Source organism: Corvus kubaryi, unplaced genomic scaffold (genome assembly GCF_017639235.1).
Source record: "Corvus kubaryi isolate FWS band 111438036 unplaced genomic scaffold, C.kubaryi_AGA036_p1.0 37367, whole genome shotgun sequence".
Classification (NCBI taxonomy): Eukaryota; Metazoa; Chordata; class Aves; order Passeriformes; family Corvidae; genus Corvus; species Corvus kubaryi.
Window position 1 is genome coordinate 6,279,587 of NW_024581119.1, and position 19,250 is coordinate 6,298,836.

At 42.6% G+C, this 19,250-nt stretch overlaps 1 protein-coding gene across 7 annotated transcripts in view; it reads right to left on the reverse strand.

The window, feature by feature from the left end:
* The window catches only part of APLP2 (amyloid beta precursor like protein 2), a 48,068-nt gene that overhangs the window by 22,812 nt on the left and 6,006 nt on the right, over positions 1-19,250 (reverse strand). For all 7 annotated transcript variants that reach the window (XM_042034410.1, XM_042034409.1, XM_042034408.1 and 4 more), the window contains exons 2-3: positions 3,164-3,337; positions 1,787-1,916 (exon numbers count right to left, since the gene is read on the reverse strand). In XM_042034410.1, coding sequence (XP_041890344.1) covers positions 1,787-1,916; positions 3,164-3,337 — 304 coding nt within the window. The remainder of the gene's footprint in view (positions 1-1,786; positions 1,917-3,163; positions 3,338-19,250) is intronic.

Consider the following 19,250-nt stretch of genomic DNA (forward strand, 5'->3'; position numbering starts at 1 on the left):
GTGAGAGAGAGTGAGAGAGAGTGAGAGAGAGTGAGAGAGAGTGAGAGGCGGCCGGAGCCGCGCCACAGCGCCCCCTGCAGCCGCGGGGGAACCATCGCACCCGCCCTGCCTGGCCGGGAGCCACCAGCGCCCCTGCCGGCCGTGAGCGGAACTGCACCGAGGGGAAAGCGCTTCAATAGCGGGAAGAGCCCGACCGTTCATTGGGTTTGCTGTTCTCATTTGTTGTTGTCACTGTTGTTGTCGTTTGCCTCGCTATACATACACACACTAGTAAAGAACTGCTATTTCTTTTCTCATATCTTTGCCTGAAAGCCCATTAATTTCAAAATTATAATAATTCAGAGGGGAGGGGGCTGTATTTTCCATTCCAGGGGAGGCTCCTGCCTTCCTTAGCAGACACCTGTCTTTAGAACCAAGACGCAAGGAAAACACAACCAAGAATGGGAACAAAATCCCACAGTTTGACTATAATCCCAGAGAAACATCCATTTACAACAAGCAATGTGTGTAGTGCTAAAGACAAAGAGATTGTAGAGATACATGGACTCCAGACTTGCAACTCAGATCTGAAAACCAAAGCAGCCTCACAGGCTGGGGCCTGCAAGTCATGAACAGTGTGAAATACACTGACGAAAAACCTGAATAAATGGTTTAATGAGTATCAAATTTTAGGGCAGTGTCAGTAAAATCAGTTTATTTTTCAGCTGGAGATTAGGCTTGGGGAAGGATTTGTAAAAAAGACGACTCCTTATAAATCCAGGGATCTTGCTTTCATCCTTATTTCCATCAGAAGTTCTTATGATCAGGGCTTGGTTGCTTCCCAAACCTGAATTTCCACATCTATAAACACAAGCACCTTTCTCCCAGGACGTGTCCACAATAACTTGTATGTTTAATGAAGTGCTTTATGATTGTCTAGTGGAAGGTATTACATAAAGGACAAAACACCCACATGGTTCTGCTTCTTTGCTGGAGTTCTCCTTGTCAAAACGCATGGTAACCTAAGATACGAATAGAAATTATGAAAACTGGTTCCTACTGAATGCTCCCAGCAATCAGACTCGTCCAAGACTTCCTACAAGTCTTTTCCAGTGGATAACTGAAAAGAAAGTCAGCCAGCTGAAACTAAGCTGGGGCAGCATGGGGCAGCGCAGTGTCAGCCACAACCCACAAGTCAGAAGTCACAAGTTAACCAGTTAAAACATGCTGCCTGATTCCAGTGGGTGGGGAGATTCTGGAAAGCACCATGAAATCCATCACAGTTTATCTCATACTCTTTCACAGTTCAAAATGGGGACAGGGGATACAGCTGCAAGAAGCAGGGCCTCTTTGAAACAGCAACGTTTAAATATAGTCATTGAAATAGAATAGAGATCTCTTGCCAAGACCAAGCAGGAAGCCTGAGCACACTGAGCATTTAAGTCTCCAAGGCAACAAAATATTAAAGCTTCACAAAAATAGGATCAAAATATTAAATCCCAATGTCTTTGTGATACTCAGATACAATAGCCTTCAGGTTTTTATGGCAGTTGCAGAGAGAATGGGGATTTGTTTTTCATGCCAGGCACCATTATTCCACCACAGCTGTTACCAAGCTGTTGATCTGCTCCAGAAAGGCAGAGTTCCATCTTGTGGAAAGAAAAATGTTTCAGTGGAAGTTGAATGTGGAAATGACAACCTGATACAAGAGAAGTCTTACAAACTGAGTTGTTCTCTCTGTAAGAACCCAGGAGGCAATTCCTTGCTTCTCCCACAGGAATGCACAGCACACCCAGCACACACTCACCCAGGCACTTGAAGGGCACGACGATGTGAGTGTGGTCCTTGCATTGCTTCTTCCCACGCTTGCACCAGCTGTCGATGCTGACAGGCTGGTTGGCTTCCACCACGTTGGTGATCTGAAGGTCTGGGTACATCTGGGGAACAGCACAGACAGAGGTTTCTCTCCAGAAAGGACAGAGAATGTGCAGAGCAGCCCCTACCTTAGTAGTGTAGTAGAGTAGTGAGGCTGATTCTCTACACAGGAACAAGTTGGAGTTTGCACATGGACACACGCTCTCCTCTGGATCAAACTCAGGACAGCTGGAGACATAAAGAAAGCTCCAGCTGTCTGTCACACAGGGCTTCAGAAATAGATATGCCACTGCTTTGAGGCAGGAGAAAGCCAGGTCAGGGCAAGAGGCCTCACTGGCACTAAGCTAAGGGGTCTGGATTTGCACAGCAGTGGAGGAGGAGCATCTGGGTATTCAGGTTTGGAGGAGATGTAGCTGTTTAATTCTTTCTGGAGCAACACAATACCCCCTGGAACAGCAATCACCAACAAACAGGGTTTAGTAATGTCTTCAGACTCTCTCAACACTTGTCAGAAAAAGCACCCACCTCCTCAGGTTTCCTCATGCCTGGTCCATTTATGATGTATTAATTTGATCCTTATGCCCTGCTCAAGTTCTCAAGTCCAGACACTGGCTTATATTTAGGCTTCTACTACGTGAAAAAAATGCAGCCCCAGTTATATCAGCCTTGTAAAACAGTTTAAAAAGTTTTCCAGTCCAGACATGGTACATTCTGTTGCTTTCCCATTAAAAAAAAATACATTCCTTGTGGTATTTTATGTGCCTGTCACCTCATAGGAGCAATTAAAGACACTGGACAAGGCCAATATGCTATAGAGTATCTGAAACACAGTAGAAGATGATTACATCTTTTGCAATAAAGTATAAAGAGCTTAAAAATACCATCAAAATTTGATTAAAATATTTTTCTAATATTCTGGCTGATCTGAACACATCACTGAGAATACCACAGCCACATTCTACCTAGAATAGGTGTCAGGTTCCATTTTACACAACAGGGAGCAGATGCTGGTTAACCAGCTCAGAGGCAGAACATTTGGGTAGAGCCCTGCAAACATACATGACGATACCTCTGACATACAGACCAAGGACCTTCTGTGGCAGTGTGAGGTGATCTGAGGTAGCTTCTAAATCCCACTGCAGTGTCCTCCCTGCTCTTCCTGGGCAATAACTCAGCAGGACAGTACAGGGAATTGGACATGGGCAAAAGCAAGCTCATCTCCTGCAGGGTTAATTTGCTACTGAGCAGCTAAATTGGAATCCAATTCCTTCACAGCAGTGAAGAGTCAGGATTACACAGAAAATCTCACCTCCTGGCAATATTGCAGAATCTCCTCCTTTCTTCCAAAGCAGCTCTTGGTCCCAGAAGTGTCAGGTTCCCATTTCCCAGTCTGGATGTTCACATGCATATTTAGCTTCCCACAGAACATGGCAATTTGAGGCTCTGCCACCGCAAACCCTGTCCCAGCATTGGCTGCAAGGGCCTGTGAAGACAAACCAAAACAAAACACCTTGATTCATTATCTGATCAAAGACTCAACAACTCACAGAACCAGAAACCCTCTGGCATCTTCTCAGACAGCTCCTGCTTGATCCAGAATATCAGTGGAGTCTTGCAAACTATTTTGTAACAACATTCCTTGAGATGCTGAGCCAACCCCAAGTTTTCACCAGCAAGGCATTTCTTTTCACAAACTCTGTTTTTACAACTTAAACAACAGCTTACCAAAACCAAGAATAATTCCCACTAAAAGGCTGCACCTATATGGGGGCAAAACAGATGTCTGAAAAACTTACTAAATAATACTAATAACTTTTGGCAGAAGGACCTCTGTGAGGTTACACACAAGCAGGTATTACTACTACTAATAAAATAACTGCGTCCCACTGCAAGAATCCTGCTCAGAGTTTAAAGCTATATGTTTATCCCAGTATCATTGAATAATTGGGATAGAAATACCCAAGATTTTTGCTCAAACATACAAATAAAGATGATTTCTGCTGAATCAGAAAAAATAGCTGTGGCAACCAGCTCCTCAAAGCCTGTTGTGTCCCATTCAGTGCATTCCTATAGGGAGCTGTTTCAGATGTGTATTCTGCGCACTTCCCAGACTGCACCAGCAGACAAAAACCTGACAGCCCAGGCCCACATTTGGGTCAAACTGCAGACTGATCAATGAAAATAAGGTCAGGGCCCCTTTCTGAAATCTTGCTGGCTGACCGAAAGAGGAAAAAGAGGAGTGCATTAAATTGCAGACCTTTTTTTTTTTTTTTTTTTTTTTTCTGAGAAGACCGAGTGGATGGTGGGAGCTGAACATGCTCTCCTTAAATAACTACTACCTGTTGTAAAAGAGAAAGAGGCATAAGGCAAAAAAGCAGATGAATTACTAAATCAAATGCTCTTTAAGGTGTTCAGGAGAATTAAATCAATTTCAACTACTCCAGATGGAAACAGCAATGCAGTCTGCTGGCCCTAAGCTGCTTTTCACTGGCAGGCAACACAACCCCAGGCTACCAGTCCTGCCTTCATATTTAACTTTTTGTGCACTGAAAAATGCATAAATTACTGTGGTCACTGTTCATCCCCTACTGCCTGCAGACCCCCGTCAATTCATACCAATATTTGTATGCCTAAAGCAAATAAAGGAATAAAGAGTAGAATTCAACTGGACAACTTCTTTGTGCAGCTCCTAGTTACTGGATATTAGGAAAAAGAATAACTCCATTATAATTAGCTCATTTCTCCCCCTCCCCTTATCTCACTGCCTGGAGATAAGACATTTCAACATTGTGAAAGTCAAGGATTGTTTAGTGCTGAGCACGAGATTAGTGCTTGGGGGAGAAAACCAACCTGAGGCATAAAAGCATAAATTCAAGTATTAACTGCAGAAAAATGACCCCTTGAATTTTAAGTACTATTCACCCGTGCATCACTTAAGAGAAACAGTCTTATACAAATGGTTTCTATTTACTCTGACCCTTCTAATCAACAGATGCTCATGACAGCATGTTTTAACACAGACCACAAAGCAAGGAAATACCAAACTATGTGTAACAGATAGCAGCATCGATGTCCCAGTATCAAAATGCTGCCAAGTTCACATATATTTTCAAGTTTAGTGCAGGTACGTTTGTTGTACTCTGTCCTAAGGAAAACATAGTCACATAGTGGAGGTACAGGAGGAACTCTGAGGAATAGACTGAGGCTGGGAATATGGTGCGGTAACTCGGTTCTTTCAGAAATCAAGCCTTTAATAAACATCTTACAAGTGCACACAGCAGAACCTGTGATAGGTAGGCCTTGCACAACCCTGCTCCCTGCTGTCTTTTCAGAAGAAAGAGGCAAACATAGAATGATCCTTCATAACACTAAACACACACAAACTTTTTAAGAGGCTCTTTTTATCTCTCCAAACAAACACCACTTTGGTACCAACAACCACTTTCCAGAGAGCACAGGACCTGACAGGCTAAAGGAAACAATCCCTAAAACAATTTTGTTTGATGACAACACCACAACCACATCCAAGTTCCACGCCCAGAAAAAAATGAAAAAAAACACAAGATCAAGAACCCAGGAAGCATTTTAAACCCTTTTAAAAATACAGGACACCAAAAGAGAATAAATGCGTGTGCTATGATGGCTCTGCTGATGCCTGAAATCTGGCTCCTTCAAAGCAAACTTAACAAGTCTGCAGCACAATAAGGGAACTTCGTGAGGCAGGAGAGGTGCAGGCTCCATCGAGAGGCAGAAACATCCCTAAGTAATCCATTCATCACAGCTCTTGCATGAGCAAAACTCCTGTTCAAACACATACCAACCTCCTGAAATCATGACCACCCCCTATTTACATACTGATTCGAGCCAGTGTTTGTTTTTGCTGCCTCTCTGGCTCGATCCCTGCAAAGGTATCATTCCTCCTCCTTGGATTGCTCACATAGTTTGCATATCAGTCGAGTGCTGTTGCCGTAGCTACCAGAACATGCTAAGCCCCAATTCACAGCTGAACAAACGAGACTAATTACTTGCTTGATTTCATCACTTTTAATCAACCAGCAGAAATCTTCTCTTGAATTGCGCTGTTGGGTGAGTTAATGAACTTTGAGATACACATGTTAATTTTTTAACCCCAGGACCTGCAAGGCAAGATTTTTGAGCAATGGACTTCAATTTTCCTTCACTGGCAATCCACTCCAGCCCTCAATCATATCAGTTATTTAATCTAGTACTTTGATCTCATTTTAGCTGTAATGAGAGAATACAGCACCTCCAAACTTCATGGAGGCCACATCTTTAACACTGACACTTAAACAGAGAAAAAGGTCACCTACAAGAGCCTTTTGGGACCAAGAAACTTTCTGATGCTTCCCACAATTGCCTTCGGTGTATCAAAACTGGAAGCAGATCCCTCAGGCTACACTCAAACATCACTCTGCAAAAGGAAGGCTTCAGAACATGTAAACCAGCACAAAGCTTGGGATAAAGCCATGTCCTTAGTTAAGCTCTTTAGTACTTGAGAGAATTCACCCATTCCACATTGCAAAGGGATGAACAAACTGACAGCACATTTTTCTCTGGGAATTTCCCAGCCATAAATGGAAGCAGCTGCTTCTTTTAGTGCTGGGGAGCAACTATTCAATCCTTTAAATAAGCAGCCTGACAGATCAGGAGGGGCAACACACACGATGGAAGAGAGTTCATCCAGTTGTATACATCCTTGTTGAACATTAAAAAGTAGCTATTATCCTATTAATACATATCCATAACATGAGAGCAAGACAAATGTTATTTAGGAAAAGACTGTTCCGTAAACCATTACTTTTTTCCTCACCAGCACTTGAATTTACAAGATGTTTCAGGAGAAACGGGGCTCTGCCTTTTGGTATAATTCTGTAATCCAGTTTGCTTTCCAAGACCAAAGAAGTTTTTGATTCCATAAACACATAAATCTCTGGCCAGTTAATGTCAGTTAAATTCCTCACCCTGCCATGTGGTGCCTGATTTATGGTCTTGAAACACTGGAATTCAAGACCCTAAATTTTCCTTTTCTCTGATGGAAGTGCCTGCCCAAGTATCCTGGATTTTATTTACTACTGGCCTCTTCAGCTTGTGACACAGGGTTTAATGTGTGAGCATAACCCACCTGGAGGCCTGGGCTCCAGGTGCTAAAAAGGGTCATATCTGTTCCTCCTGCAAGTATCCCCAATCCCGAAGGAGGGACACAAGGCTAGAGACTTTAGTAAAATAAAGAGTATTTTACATCTACCCTTGAAACACAAGCAGTACATTGCAGTTCTGGTTTGTAAAGATCTAAACATGAAAACCACATCCATATCCTTTGCCTTCTATTGCTGCGATCTGTTAAACCTCATCACAACATAACTTATTTCACATGCTGTCCATTCAGCTCCCTACGGAATGCTATTCTGGAAAACCATCTGGCATGCTGTTGGGGACTTGAGGCTTGAAGGGTGATTGGAGCTTATCTCTTGTGAAGAAAAGCTGATAATAATAATTCACACAAATTAGTTCCTGAGAGCTTTCCTTAATAGCACAAAGGTATCTGCAAAATGTCATATTTAACTGAATTCTGCATTTTTGGTGGGGTCAAACATGACCGTAGCCTTGTCCATCTGATCAGATTAGCCACAATGAGCCTTTATTCCAGCAAAACCAGAGTGGAAGGGAGCTTGAGAAGCTTGGAGAGCCTGTGAGGAGAACCCACGCTGCCCAAGCTTTTCATCAGGCTTCCCCTGCAGCAACACGAGTAGCTCTCCACATAAAACCATGGAAGATTAAGCTGTTTTAAGACTGAAACTCCAGCCTCTAGAATTTTAAGGTGCTGAAGAAAGCTCCAATGGAGAACTGCATTGACTTGGTGACCAGAGAAGAGTTTACTGGCTGCTGAGGGCATACCCTGCCTTAGGTGACAAGGCAGGGCCTTTTGCAGGATTCTCTACAGGACAGATCAGATCAGATTACCTGTTCCTGAGTTACATGTACTCCACAACCAGTTGCTACTACACTGACAAAAAAAAAGCCATGCAGCACTTGAAAAGATTACTTGCACTGTTTGGTTTTAATTAAGCGAAGCCCCTCAGAACCAATACTGGTTATTAAATCAGGGTGGACATGAACCACAACCTGAGGGACTTCAGAACAGGCTGCTCAGCACTGTCCTTATCCAGATAAATCACACTGCCCACCTTAATTAAAGGAAAGGAAGAGCTTTTTCTGGGTTTGTTTTTTTAAATTACATTTCCTACTCTTATCTGGAGCAACTCTGCAAATCCCCCCATGTCAGTGCAATACCCACAAATATGGAGGACATAAACTGAACGCTTTCAAGACCACTGAGGAATTCTACCAGTTCCTTTGATACAAAAATGAGCCCTGTTACCTTACCAGCCTTCTGAAGAACACAGCCCTCCGTGGCTGCTGCTTTTGAATGTGTGAGGATTCTAATGTTTTGCCCTTTCTGCACCGAAACATTGGTATGAATGTTTGTGCAGGGATTCAACTGCTTCAGCTGCACACTCCATATTATCACTGCCTCCAGCTGACATCCATGGGCCTTTTTCCTTCCACATGGAGAGGCCAGGCCGTGGCAAAACAAAAATTAAGAAGAGCTGCAGTCACAAACTGAAGCTGTTGGAAGGAGAACAGCTGGGCTGGCGTTGTAAAGCCCAGCCTTCCTGGGTCACAACGTGCCACACATTCATTGCCATGAATCTCACGTGGGAATTAATGATAAGTCAGTATTCAGGAGACCAACACTTCAACTAAAAAGTGAGGGATGTTGGCAGAGGTTCTTTACACACAAGAACTTCTGGACAGAATACTTAGAACTCCCCTGGTTTTGGATTTATAACTTGTAAACACGAGCAGAGCTCTCAATTCATGCTTCAAATGGTGTTTCATGCTTTGTTTTACTTAGCTTCTTTTCCGGGTTTTATTCAGCAGATAGGTGGCTTGAACCCAGGAAGGCTAATGAATGCCTGACACAGCAGGCAGTAAATCTACAGACTAGCAGCTCATCCTAGCTTTATTGCTTTATTTTTTTTTAAATTGCTGATAATTACAATAATGCACATGGGCAGGGGTCCAAGACAGGAAGAATTATTGTCTGCAGGCAGATCTGGTGTGAGCTGATAATACCAGCCTGTGTTTGCTTTTGAATTTAAATGGCAGAAATCTCACTAAAGCAGTCTTTGGCTTGCTTTAACTTGCTGGAAGGGGTGGAGTTCTCATCTGCTTGTCCTTTATTGACTTTTGTGGTGGAGGAGCCTGCACCAGCAGAGAACTGGGAGCCAAGGCAGAAGCTGCAGTGGTAGCTGGGGTGCAGTTTATATTTAGATGCCTGTGTTTATGGCTGACATGAAGCCTTGAATGCTCGGAAGTTCAGGGACAACAATCCACGCACTCCCATACATGCCGACAGCAACCGCAGGATTACAAAGACCTGCTGCAGCCTGAAGCATTCCTTACTGCACATTCCACTGCCTTTCTACAAGGAAAAAGGGAGATTTCCAAGTACCTGTGACTCATGGGCAGCCTTTTTGCCCTTGGAATTTGTACTTCGGAGGTATCAGATTATTTCCCCCTCCTCCTCTAGTTTATCCATGCTCCATAAACTGGGCATACATGAGTCAATGGGCACATAACCTGCCTGGGAGACATTTGCACTGGAAACTGCCACATTTCCATAGGGAGTGCCACACTGCAGGCAGTGCTGGTGCACAGCCGGGCTGGGGGAGAGGTGATCAAATCCGGTAAAGCCACGAGTCAGCACTGCCTCAGCTTCCTGAAGTTGCTTGTGTAACGTGGTTGCCTTTGGCATCCTCTTTTCTATCCCTGGAGAGACAAAGTTCATAACTCCAGTGGAACATTCCCTGAACAAATGTTGCTGTACCCAGAACTATGCCCTTTGAAAAAGATTAATTGCAGGGCCTCAAGCTTTCAAAAGTATGGCTTGGATGTAATGGCTGGGACTGGAACAGTTTAAGACAAAGCCGCCCTAAAAACAAGGGCAAGAGAAGAGGAAAGTACAAACACTGATAATCCTCACACAACGCACAGGTAGGTCCAAATAGGTTTAATCATCCAGGTCGCCTTCCACGCGTCCCAAGGACATCAGGGACAATTTCCAAGCTGTGTCAGACAGACACTCACAGCCACTTCCTTCCCCTCGCAGCAGAACACTGCCATGGCGCTATTTAAAGTTCCCTTTTTATGGCACCATCCGAAGTCCTATCCCAGCACAGGGAGCCAGACCTATTTATCACTGGGCTAAACTGAGGCACAAAGTCAAGTGACTTGCCTAAGGTCACCCAGCAGTGAGCTCAGCTCAGTTTAATCCTCATCTCCTCACTCCAATCTGTGTCATCACTCTGTCTTGCAAGGCCCAACTAATTGCTGCTTTCCCACATTAATTATTTGGGCATCTGAGGCACAGAGACCCAAGATGTCCTGTTAGCCAGTCAGCAAGTGAAAACTTGAGAGCAAGTTAATGTTTTCACATTCACTAATATTCTGCTGAAAAAAATGGCCATGAAGCAATTTTGCCTTCCTGGACAACCAGAAGGGCAATCCAAACCAAAACCTAAGGACAGCAGCTATGGCTTAATAGTGTTTGAAAAGTTTAACTCTCAGATCTTTCATTTCTGAGCTGATTGTTAATATGAACCATCACTGCTGATAGCACAAAGGCATCACTGAGAGCAGCACATGTGGAGGAATACTGAGAGATGCTATTTTGTAAAGTGACTTCTCCGTAGTTTGATAGGAGAGTTTGTGCCATCTTAAGGCACTTTAGCTATACAAGAATTAGGGAATATGATCACTGTAGTTACCAGGATACAGATTCCATAATACACAGCAAAGTACTTTTAGAAAATCTTTCATCACTTCAAAGCAATTTGTTCAAGGCAAAAATAACTCCTGGACTAAAACTCATCACAAGTCACACACCCACACAAGTTCTCCACTAGCTTTCCTACTGGCCAGAACTGGCAGAAAGGAGACAGAATAATCTGTTAACACCAGGTAGACAGAAAAATAAACCCTTTACTACTGAGTCAAAGTGATTTAGCATTCCAGGAGGGAACAAACCAAAATTCCTTCCTCAAAACAGCATGAACATTTGTTTTACAGATCTTGCAAAGCTCACTGGGAACTGCACAAAAGAGCCACTGCAGGAACCTGTGGTTCCTCACTCCATCCACGTGTCTGACCACCCAGCTGACTCCAGATAAAAAGGCTGCAGAGATTGTGTTTTTCTCTAAAACACCATGATCCAAAAGGCAAGCAGGAAACTGAAGGGCACATTTTCACAGAGAATATGAAGTGGCAAGGACAAATACCTGGGGGGGAAAAAAGCAAGATAGGATAGAAGGATAACAAGCAGGAATGCAGTTAGCAATGCAGCCTGAGTTTGGTTCAAGTATCCATCCCCTTACAGATGTTGTTCAGTATCACAGATTGGTTATTTATGTGCACAGACTGCACGTGTTTTGGAACATGATAAAACACTTGGGATTTTCAAGTCCTGCAATTAGGCTACATGGCAACTTCCTGACAGCACACGGGAATGATTCAACAGGTCCTGCTCTGACCACGCTGGAGGTCTACGGGTCATGCTTATTGCTTTCCACTCCTAAATTCACAATCTTCTGTACAAAAACCCCAAAACCCAACCCAATTCATTGGTAATTCTGTCCTCTCCAAACAATTCAGATGAAACTTCAAATCTGCAGAGGAAACCATGAGGTTTTTAAGTCTTGGGTTTCCAAACCATGCTAATGACTACCTTTTGAAACCTGGAAACCACAGCTAAAATACAGGGCTGCTTTTGTCCTTGCTGCTGCTCTCTGACCTCTGCCAAGCTTATGCTGATCCATACCAAAACTAACAAGTTACCAAAAAAATTATGAAATAGCCTTGTTTTTTCCAGCATAAAAACTGAGAATACTTTTATACTTTAAACTTTTTAAGTCCACCCAAAGTGGACTTAAAACTTTTATACTTTAAACTTTTTAAGTCCACAGGTTACTTCTACAAATTTCAAGTCTGTCAAAATGGTCAACAGTTAGTACCAGTTATTGAGAACAAGGTAGCAACTCTGGCTCTTAGTAAATCTATAAGGAAAATAATGAAAATTGGGATTTTAAACCAAAACCATCTTCCCATACACCTCCCCCTGTTATTTATTCAGAGTTGTTAAGGAGCATCTTTCAGGCAGCAGCTTACATGACTGCTCACACACAAAACAAAATCTTTTAAGAACCTTTAATGTCTAAGTGTGCAAAAATCAGTGCTTTAAAGAGATTCCTATACTGACACTGTAAGTTTCTTCAGCTACAGTAAACAACATCGTTTTCCTTAAAACTTCAATGTGAAAACTTTACCGTTAACTGCTCATCAGGAAAAGTTCCTACCACTCATGGCAATAAAATAAATGCAAGATAATTAACTTAGCAAAACCATCTCAAATTTTCACCAAAACAGTCTTTCATTTTCCTGACTTTAGCTATTTCTGATCCCACTAAACAGCGATAAAAGTGGTGAAAGGCTTCCACTACAGCTGGCAAACTGAAGGTGAGAGTGCAAGCCCACAAACAAGGGCAGGATAAAAAATGCCAAGCACTACTCTGGTTAAGCAGGGAAGAGGCTGGAGTGCAGGAAGAAGGCTTGGAGCAACATTTCTTACTTCCAAGAGTCTGAGGGCAAAAGCTTTATTTGTTTATTTTTAAGCTTATCACACACAGCCAACCAGTCCTCAAAAGATCCTGGGGCTATCAGCAGAATTCAGGCTCAAATCTCACAATTTACCTTCTTCCAAAGCAGAGGATTAAAAATGGACTTCCATACATTCGCTGGAACTCAAAACACCTGGATTGAGCAGTCTGATACAAGAGAAGTGACAAAAAGCCTTTTGAAGCACCCCCCAAAACTTGTCAGCAGCAGGGTCACAGAAAGTAAAGAACCTCACCAATGGCCTAATGTATTTCCCTTTTTTCCACTCTTTAAAAGCAATCCTTAGTAATTTAGCAGCATTTTATTTCCAAAGCATTAATTCATCAGCTGGGGTTGAACAGTTACAGCACCACCCCACAGCCAGGCTCGAACACAAGCTCTAATGGATGCATTAACCAGTTCCTTCACGGGAAGCAGCAGAGCTCTACTTAGAACAGCGGCTTAATGCTATTAGAAAATTAAGTGGTAATTTATAGAACAGACTCAAGCTGGCTGTGCTGAGATGCCCTTCACTGATTTTACTTTTTGAAAGTAAAACTACCTCCACAGAAGGAAGTATTTCAGGGCTATCACTGCAGAACATTTACCTGGCTTTGCATGTTGAAAATCTGAATTTCTTATGCTGAATTTTATTGCTCTTCACTCTACTGAGCTGTATCAGATTGTGTAGCACTGCATGGAAATAAAACAAAATGGGAGAGGTGATTTTTATCTTTGATAAAATGAGATTTTAACTTGTTAATAGCCTTTTCCAGGTTTCAGTGGGAAGAATGATCCTGTGCACACTGATAATAATTCCCTTGATGTTTCCTTATGCATTTTCTGAAAAATTTCAAGGTAGGGGAGAGAACATGGTTCTTTTCCGTCTGCTTTAGCTGAAATACAATTGACCATAAGGTTAGTGGAAGAATTTACACACTGCAGCTGCACCCACCTGATGGTCGGGTCCTTGATGAGTTTTAAGTAACCTGACACTTCACTGAGGGCTTCGAAGCACAAAGCCATCAGGTGCTGAAATCTTTATTACAAAGGTGGAAGCAAAATCTGCCTGTTCTGCAACAGCAAGGGAAATCGTTCTTTGAAAAAGAGCAGGCAGAACAGTTTTCAACAATCCAGTTAGGCCTTAAAGAGGCACTATACACTGAGAACTTCCATTGCCTCAACTGAAATTCCTCTTGAAGGTCTCTGAAATGTACTAGTATTTAAAATTTTTTTTTGAACCCTTTGCCCTGGCTGTCCATCATAGCAGGTTTTTGGTTTTTTTTTTTTTTTGGTATAAAGAGCAGCTGGAGGAACTGTAAAGAAAACCGTCAAGATACGTTATTTTGAACACAAGCATTCCAAACAATTCTTTATTTTCCTGCTTGGAAAAGGCTATCAGGCAGGGAAAGAAGTGACTATTGACTTTTACTTAGAGATGCTTTTTTTTGCCTGCTCAGATGCTCTTGGGAGACACGCTTGAATGAAAAAGAAATAAACGGTCAGCCTTGCAAACAAGTTTTGCTTTCCTTAACCCTACAAGCAGACAAGGATAGCAATGGAAATGCTGACTTAACATGCAAATCCCATCACTGGGACAGTAGTTGGAGGGTAGATTGATCTGCCTATTGATGCAATTGGCCACTCACCATTTTCCTAGCCATGGGCTGAGTCATTTCAATAGTTCTTTCTCAAAGTCAAAGGATGCAAATGTTGCATAAAGTTCTAACCCTGGGGAATGGTGGTTTTGTTTCACTGGTTGACTTCAGACATGGCCCACTATGGTGTTTTTTAATTCAGAAGCCCGGCTATCAGCTGCAAATATTAACTCTGCCAGAATCTGGCAAATCCGTGATGTGGATTAGCTCTATAGAATCTATTCAGATGTCTCAAATCATAACAGAGCAGCACCCCAAAAAGCTATGCTGAAATTATAGCCTGATGATGCAACAGCGTGAGACAGCCAGAAACATACCTCATTCTCATATCCCTACTTTGGACATCTTACCAAAAAAAAAAAAAAAAAAAAAATCATGGAGAGCCCAAATGAGTTCCTTACCAGACCACATTTGAATTATCTTGGAGGCTGCCCCTCCCTGCACAATTCCCAGCCAGCCTGGACAGCAGTGGGACCAGTACTACATGGATTTGTGTTATTAGGCTGGGAACATTCTGAGAATACTGCACTGAGAACTTGTGTATCTCATAGTAGTACCTGTTGGAGGAGTAGAACAGGTTTGGTAACAAGCACAAAATGAATGGATTTGTGGGTGTCAAGGCTTTGGGGCAACTCTACAGCCTGGACAGCAAAGGCACATGGAGCAACTACTCAGTCACAGTCACACAACTGCTTTAGAGGCTGTCTGTATCCCCATAGTTACACCCGTCAATTAAAGGATGTGAGTGTTAACCCAGAGAGGTGGGAATAAGTAAGAACAGTCCCCTGCTTTGGGCTGTTCCCAAAGTTAATTCACTGCAGGAAGCATCCTAACAAGTAGTGGCACCATTTTAAGTGTCAATCAGGTGACACTGACCTCATCTGAGGTGGGGCAGAAGGGACCAACTATCCACTCAAACACAGCAGAGAAAAATGAAAGCAAGAAAGTGTCTACAGACAGCACCAGGCCAAGTGTCTCCATATGCAAACTAAGCCCTGGTTTCATCTTTCTGTGATATGAGCAGACCAAATCTGGCTCAAGTTAAAGATGTTCCCATCCTGATGCATTCCAACAGATTGTACCACTCCAGCATGCTCAGTTTGTCTGTATTTTTATCTTTTATCTATGTGTATCTTTATTTTGTATTTTACAGGACATACTGTGTGTTTTGCAGCTTAATGACTATTTTAATCCTCTTCATCAGTGAAGAGCGTCATCCTGGACATGCTGGAGATACAGATTGTGAGATGGATGCTGCTCAGAGATCTATCTGAAGAGCCACTCCAAAGCACAGAAATCATTCCAAAGCAAATACTACAAAACAAAAAGAAATCTCTGCTTTGCTTGATCTGGTGTATTTAAAGCATGCTGTTATAAACAGTAAAAATCAGCCCTCTTTTATGGCCTGAGAAACAGCTTAGAGTAGGTCAGCAGCATCCTCTTAAAAAAAAGACAAAGGACTGCTAGTCGCAATGCATCTCCAAGTCCACGTGAGGGGAAGAGCTGCTGAAAGTTTAGCACATTAAACCCATCTTAGCTAATGCTGCTGCCAGCTGTGGCTAAATGTTTGTTATGCCCCCAGTTATAAGATCAAAAAAAAATGTAAGAATCACAGCCTAATAAATAAAAGAACAGAAAATTATGAGGAAAGCTATCAGCCACTTGCATAATGAGGAACAATTATTCAAGTTTTTGCAAAAATCTTTAAAGACAGTGACATAAAGCTCAAAAAGCCAAATTGAAACCAAGGACAAGCAAAGCAGATGAAGTAAAGTCATCTTTGCTTTTGCCTGGAGCAAAAGGCCATTTAGGGTCTTGGAAAGCAGTGCTCCTCATGTCTCTGCTACAGCACACATGAAGCTTGCAGCCCAAAATTTTCCTGGCTGTCTCCACAGTATTCTTCCTTGGAGCACCCAGCTTACCAGTTTGCACACACACTAGTACAAGTATGACAGTGGCCATTTCAGAACAGCACTGCTCCTGAAATCCATCAGCATCTATTACAAAAGGACTACAATGCTGCATTCTACTCAGGGCCCTGCAGTGAAAGAGGGAATTAACATGCTGTAGATGCTCTGTGGAAAACCTCCATACAGTCATACTTTGAAAAGTATTCTCCTCATCACGCTAATTCCCATGTGAAGCAAGTTGCAAAAGCTTGCTCAGTATAATTGAGCGCAACAAATCCAGCCAAACCCAGGAATTTCAGCCTCAACTTCAAAATAGCTTTTGTCTGTACTGTGGATTTTACATTTAAGCAAATTTGAAAGAAGATTTCCTGTCATTTAAAAGCCCAACTACAGGAGGAATCCAGCTCTTCTAGTTCCTCCTCCTGGCAGCCAGGATGCAAAGGGAAGGACCTGTTGTGCAGGGAGAGAAGGCAAAAGGATGTCGAGGTGATCAGCTGGTTTATTTCTTTGTCTCTTATCCTGAGAAACAAAGATATATTCTGAAGCAAGATGCAAGGATTTAAAATGAAGGATTAATTAAAAACACTATGCATAAAACACAGCACTATGGATTCAAACACAGATAATAGATTTCAGCTATTCTATAGCATACTATTCAGATTAGTACAAGTTTTTATTCACAAACTCAAACGTGCATACCATGGAAAAAAAGACAAAAGTGCATGAGCACATAGGCAGAAGGAGAGGGACAGAACAGGTGACAAGTTGTGATCCAGCCCACAAAGTCAGCTGTGGACAAGGCAGGGATACAGCAGTGCAAACCTTCCACTGCATCCAGCCTTTGCTCCGGCAGGCCATTCATCTCTGCCTCTGTTATTGGGAAATTGTTTCCGAGAAAGCAGCTGTGCCCTAAACAGGACATCCACATACTGGCTGGCTTTGTTGCAGGGCAAGTATTGATGCAATTTGAACAAGACAGCATTTATCAGGAGTGACGGGGGCAGGAACGTGGGGTTTTTTCCCTTGTTTCTCCAGTGAGTGTCCCTTGCTGTGACACGATGCTCTGTCCCAAGCCCAAGCTTCACACACCCACAGGAGCACCACAACTTCATTCTGTGACCCCCTCAAGAATTCCCTCAGCCTCTCCTGGGATTTGGCTCTTGCCCAGGTAAGCCACAGCACCATGTCCATCCATGCCCAAAGGCTGAGCTCTAATACATCAATATACTGCAAATGCAAAATCTCAATTTTTTTGCCTGGTTACCAAGGGAAAACCTCCTCCACTGCCTGACATTTCCAGCACTGAGGCTGAGGCTCTACTTAAAGCCTCTGGAAATGAAGTGGTTATTGAAACCCTACAACTCAAACTACTTAGAGGCACTTAAATCTTACCCCAAGTCCAAATGGGAGCAAGCATCCTGCTCCATTCAAGAGTAATAACCGGTTTCCACAATAACATGCACCCTCAACAATTTCTCAGTCTCCTTTTTTCCTGGCAGGCAGCACATTTCAGTCCATGCACGAGCACTGCTGTACCCTACATTTCAGAATTCATCTTTGACCGAGACTGCTAAGGCAGGCTCCGTGCTCTGCTTGGATCCTGACACCATTTCATTCTTCAGGGTTTCTAAACGTGTTTGTGATCTTGCGGCGTAAAACGAAACAGCTATCAAATTCAATTTCTTCAGTGAGGGCTTTGATAAATTATGCAGGGAAAGACTCACATTCAAATGCCAATACACTCTCTGGGAACACCAATCAGAGGTTTCAATCAACATTTTGCATTTAATCTTCTGAGAGGAATACTTAGGAGATTAAAGCAAATCTGCCCCTCTCTGTTTCAGGCCACAATTACTGTAAGTTGACCAGTGCAAGAAGTCAACCAATGCTTGGTGTTAGTGAATTAGCCTAATTTGTGCAAATTCCTCCATTTTTGGCAAGTTACTAGGCCTGATATGAATGAGAGAAGATCAAACACCAATAAAAAACCCAACTACACTTAGAGCTGGCAATGTGTCACGTCAAATCCAAAACCATATAGAGAATTTGGTGATTAAAAGCTTTATGCTAGAGGATACCACACATCTAAGAAGACCAGCTTCTGTTGTGAATATGCTATCCAAATCCACTTGGAATCTAACAGGAGTGCACAATATTTATTGTAACAGATGGTATGGGTAAGATTTTTCTTTTTGTTACTGTCATTTCATACTATGCAATGACATCATAACTAGTGGGATTCATCAACCCAAAATCCAAAAGAAAAGGAACAAAGCTTTTGGCAGGGAGCTGGAGCTAAAAATAACATAAGAGCCTTTAAAGAAAAGCCCAAAGATTAAAAATGCAAATGTTCAGCTTTTGATTTAGGCATCTCAGTACTGAAGTCAGCATAAGGCAACTCCTAGAAAATACCAAGTAGTTTGCTAAACCTCTGTTTCATCTTGGCAAGATTTTTGAGTTGTCCTCACTGACTGCATTTAGAGCTTTGTGGTGATGGGTTAAAGAAGCACAACATCTTCATAAGAAAGTGCAAGCCCTGCTATAGTAGAAAGTTAACATAATAATAAAATTCTCACTAATGCAACAATTGAAAGAAACCAACCCACCCCCTGACCCACATCTCAGAACTTCTCACATTTGAAAATGTAACATAACCAAGAAAATGTTTGTTGGAGGAAAAGAGACCTAAATGAGAACAGGAACTTTCAAGGTTAAACACTGCTTTTATTTAAACACGAAGTCATCTGTAAGGAGATGATAATTAGCTACTCTTAAATGGAAACTTCACTGAGTATCAACCTGCTGTTAGAGTCAAGGGAAGTACGGCCCCAGCCAGCTCAGTGTGCCTGTGCGTGCCTGCCTGTCCCTGTCCTTGACCTGGATCAAAATACACTTTGCACTGCTGTAATTTTGTTAGAGAGAAGCTTACTGTATGAAATTACCTAAATGCATCCCTGTCACAGAGCCAGAGCCTGGGATCTGAGTGCTGAGGCATGTTTATCATCTGCTGCACCTCGGCACGATACCATGGGTCAGCGACACTGCCAACAGCTGTAACACACCAATGACTCAGGGCCTCACCCCAAAGCTTCTC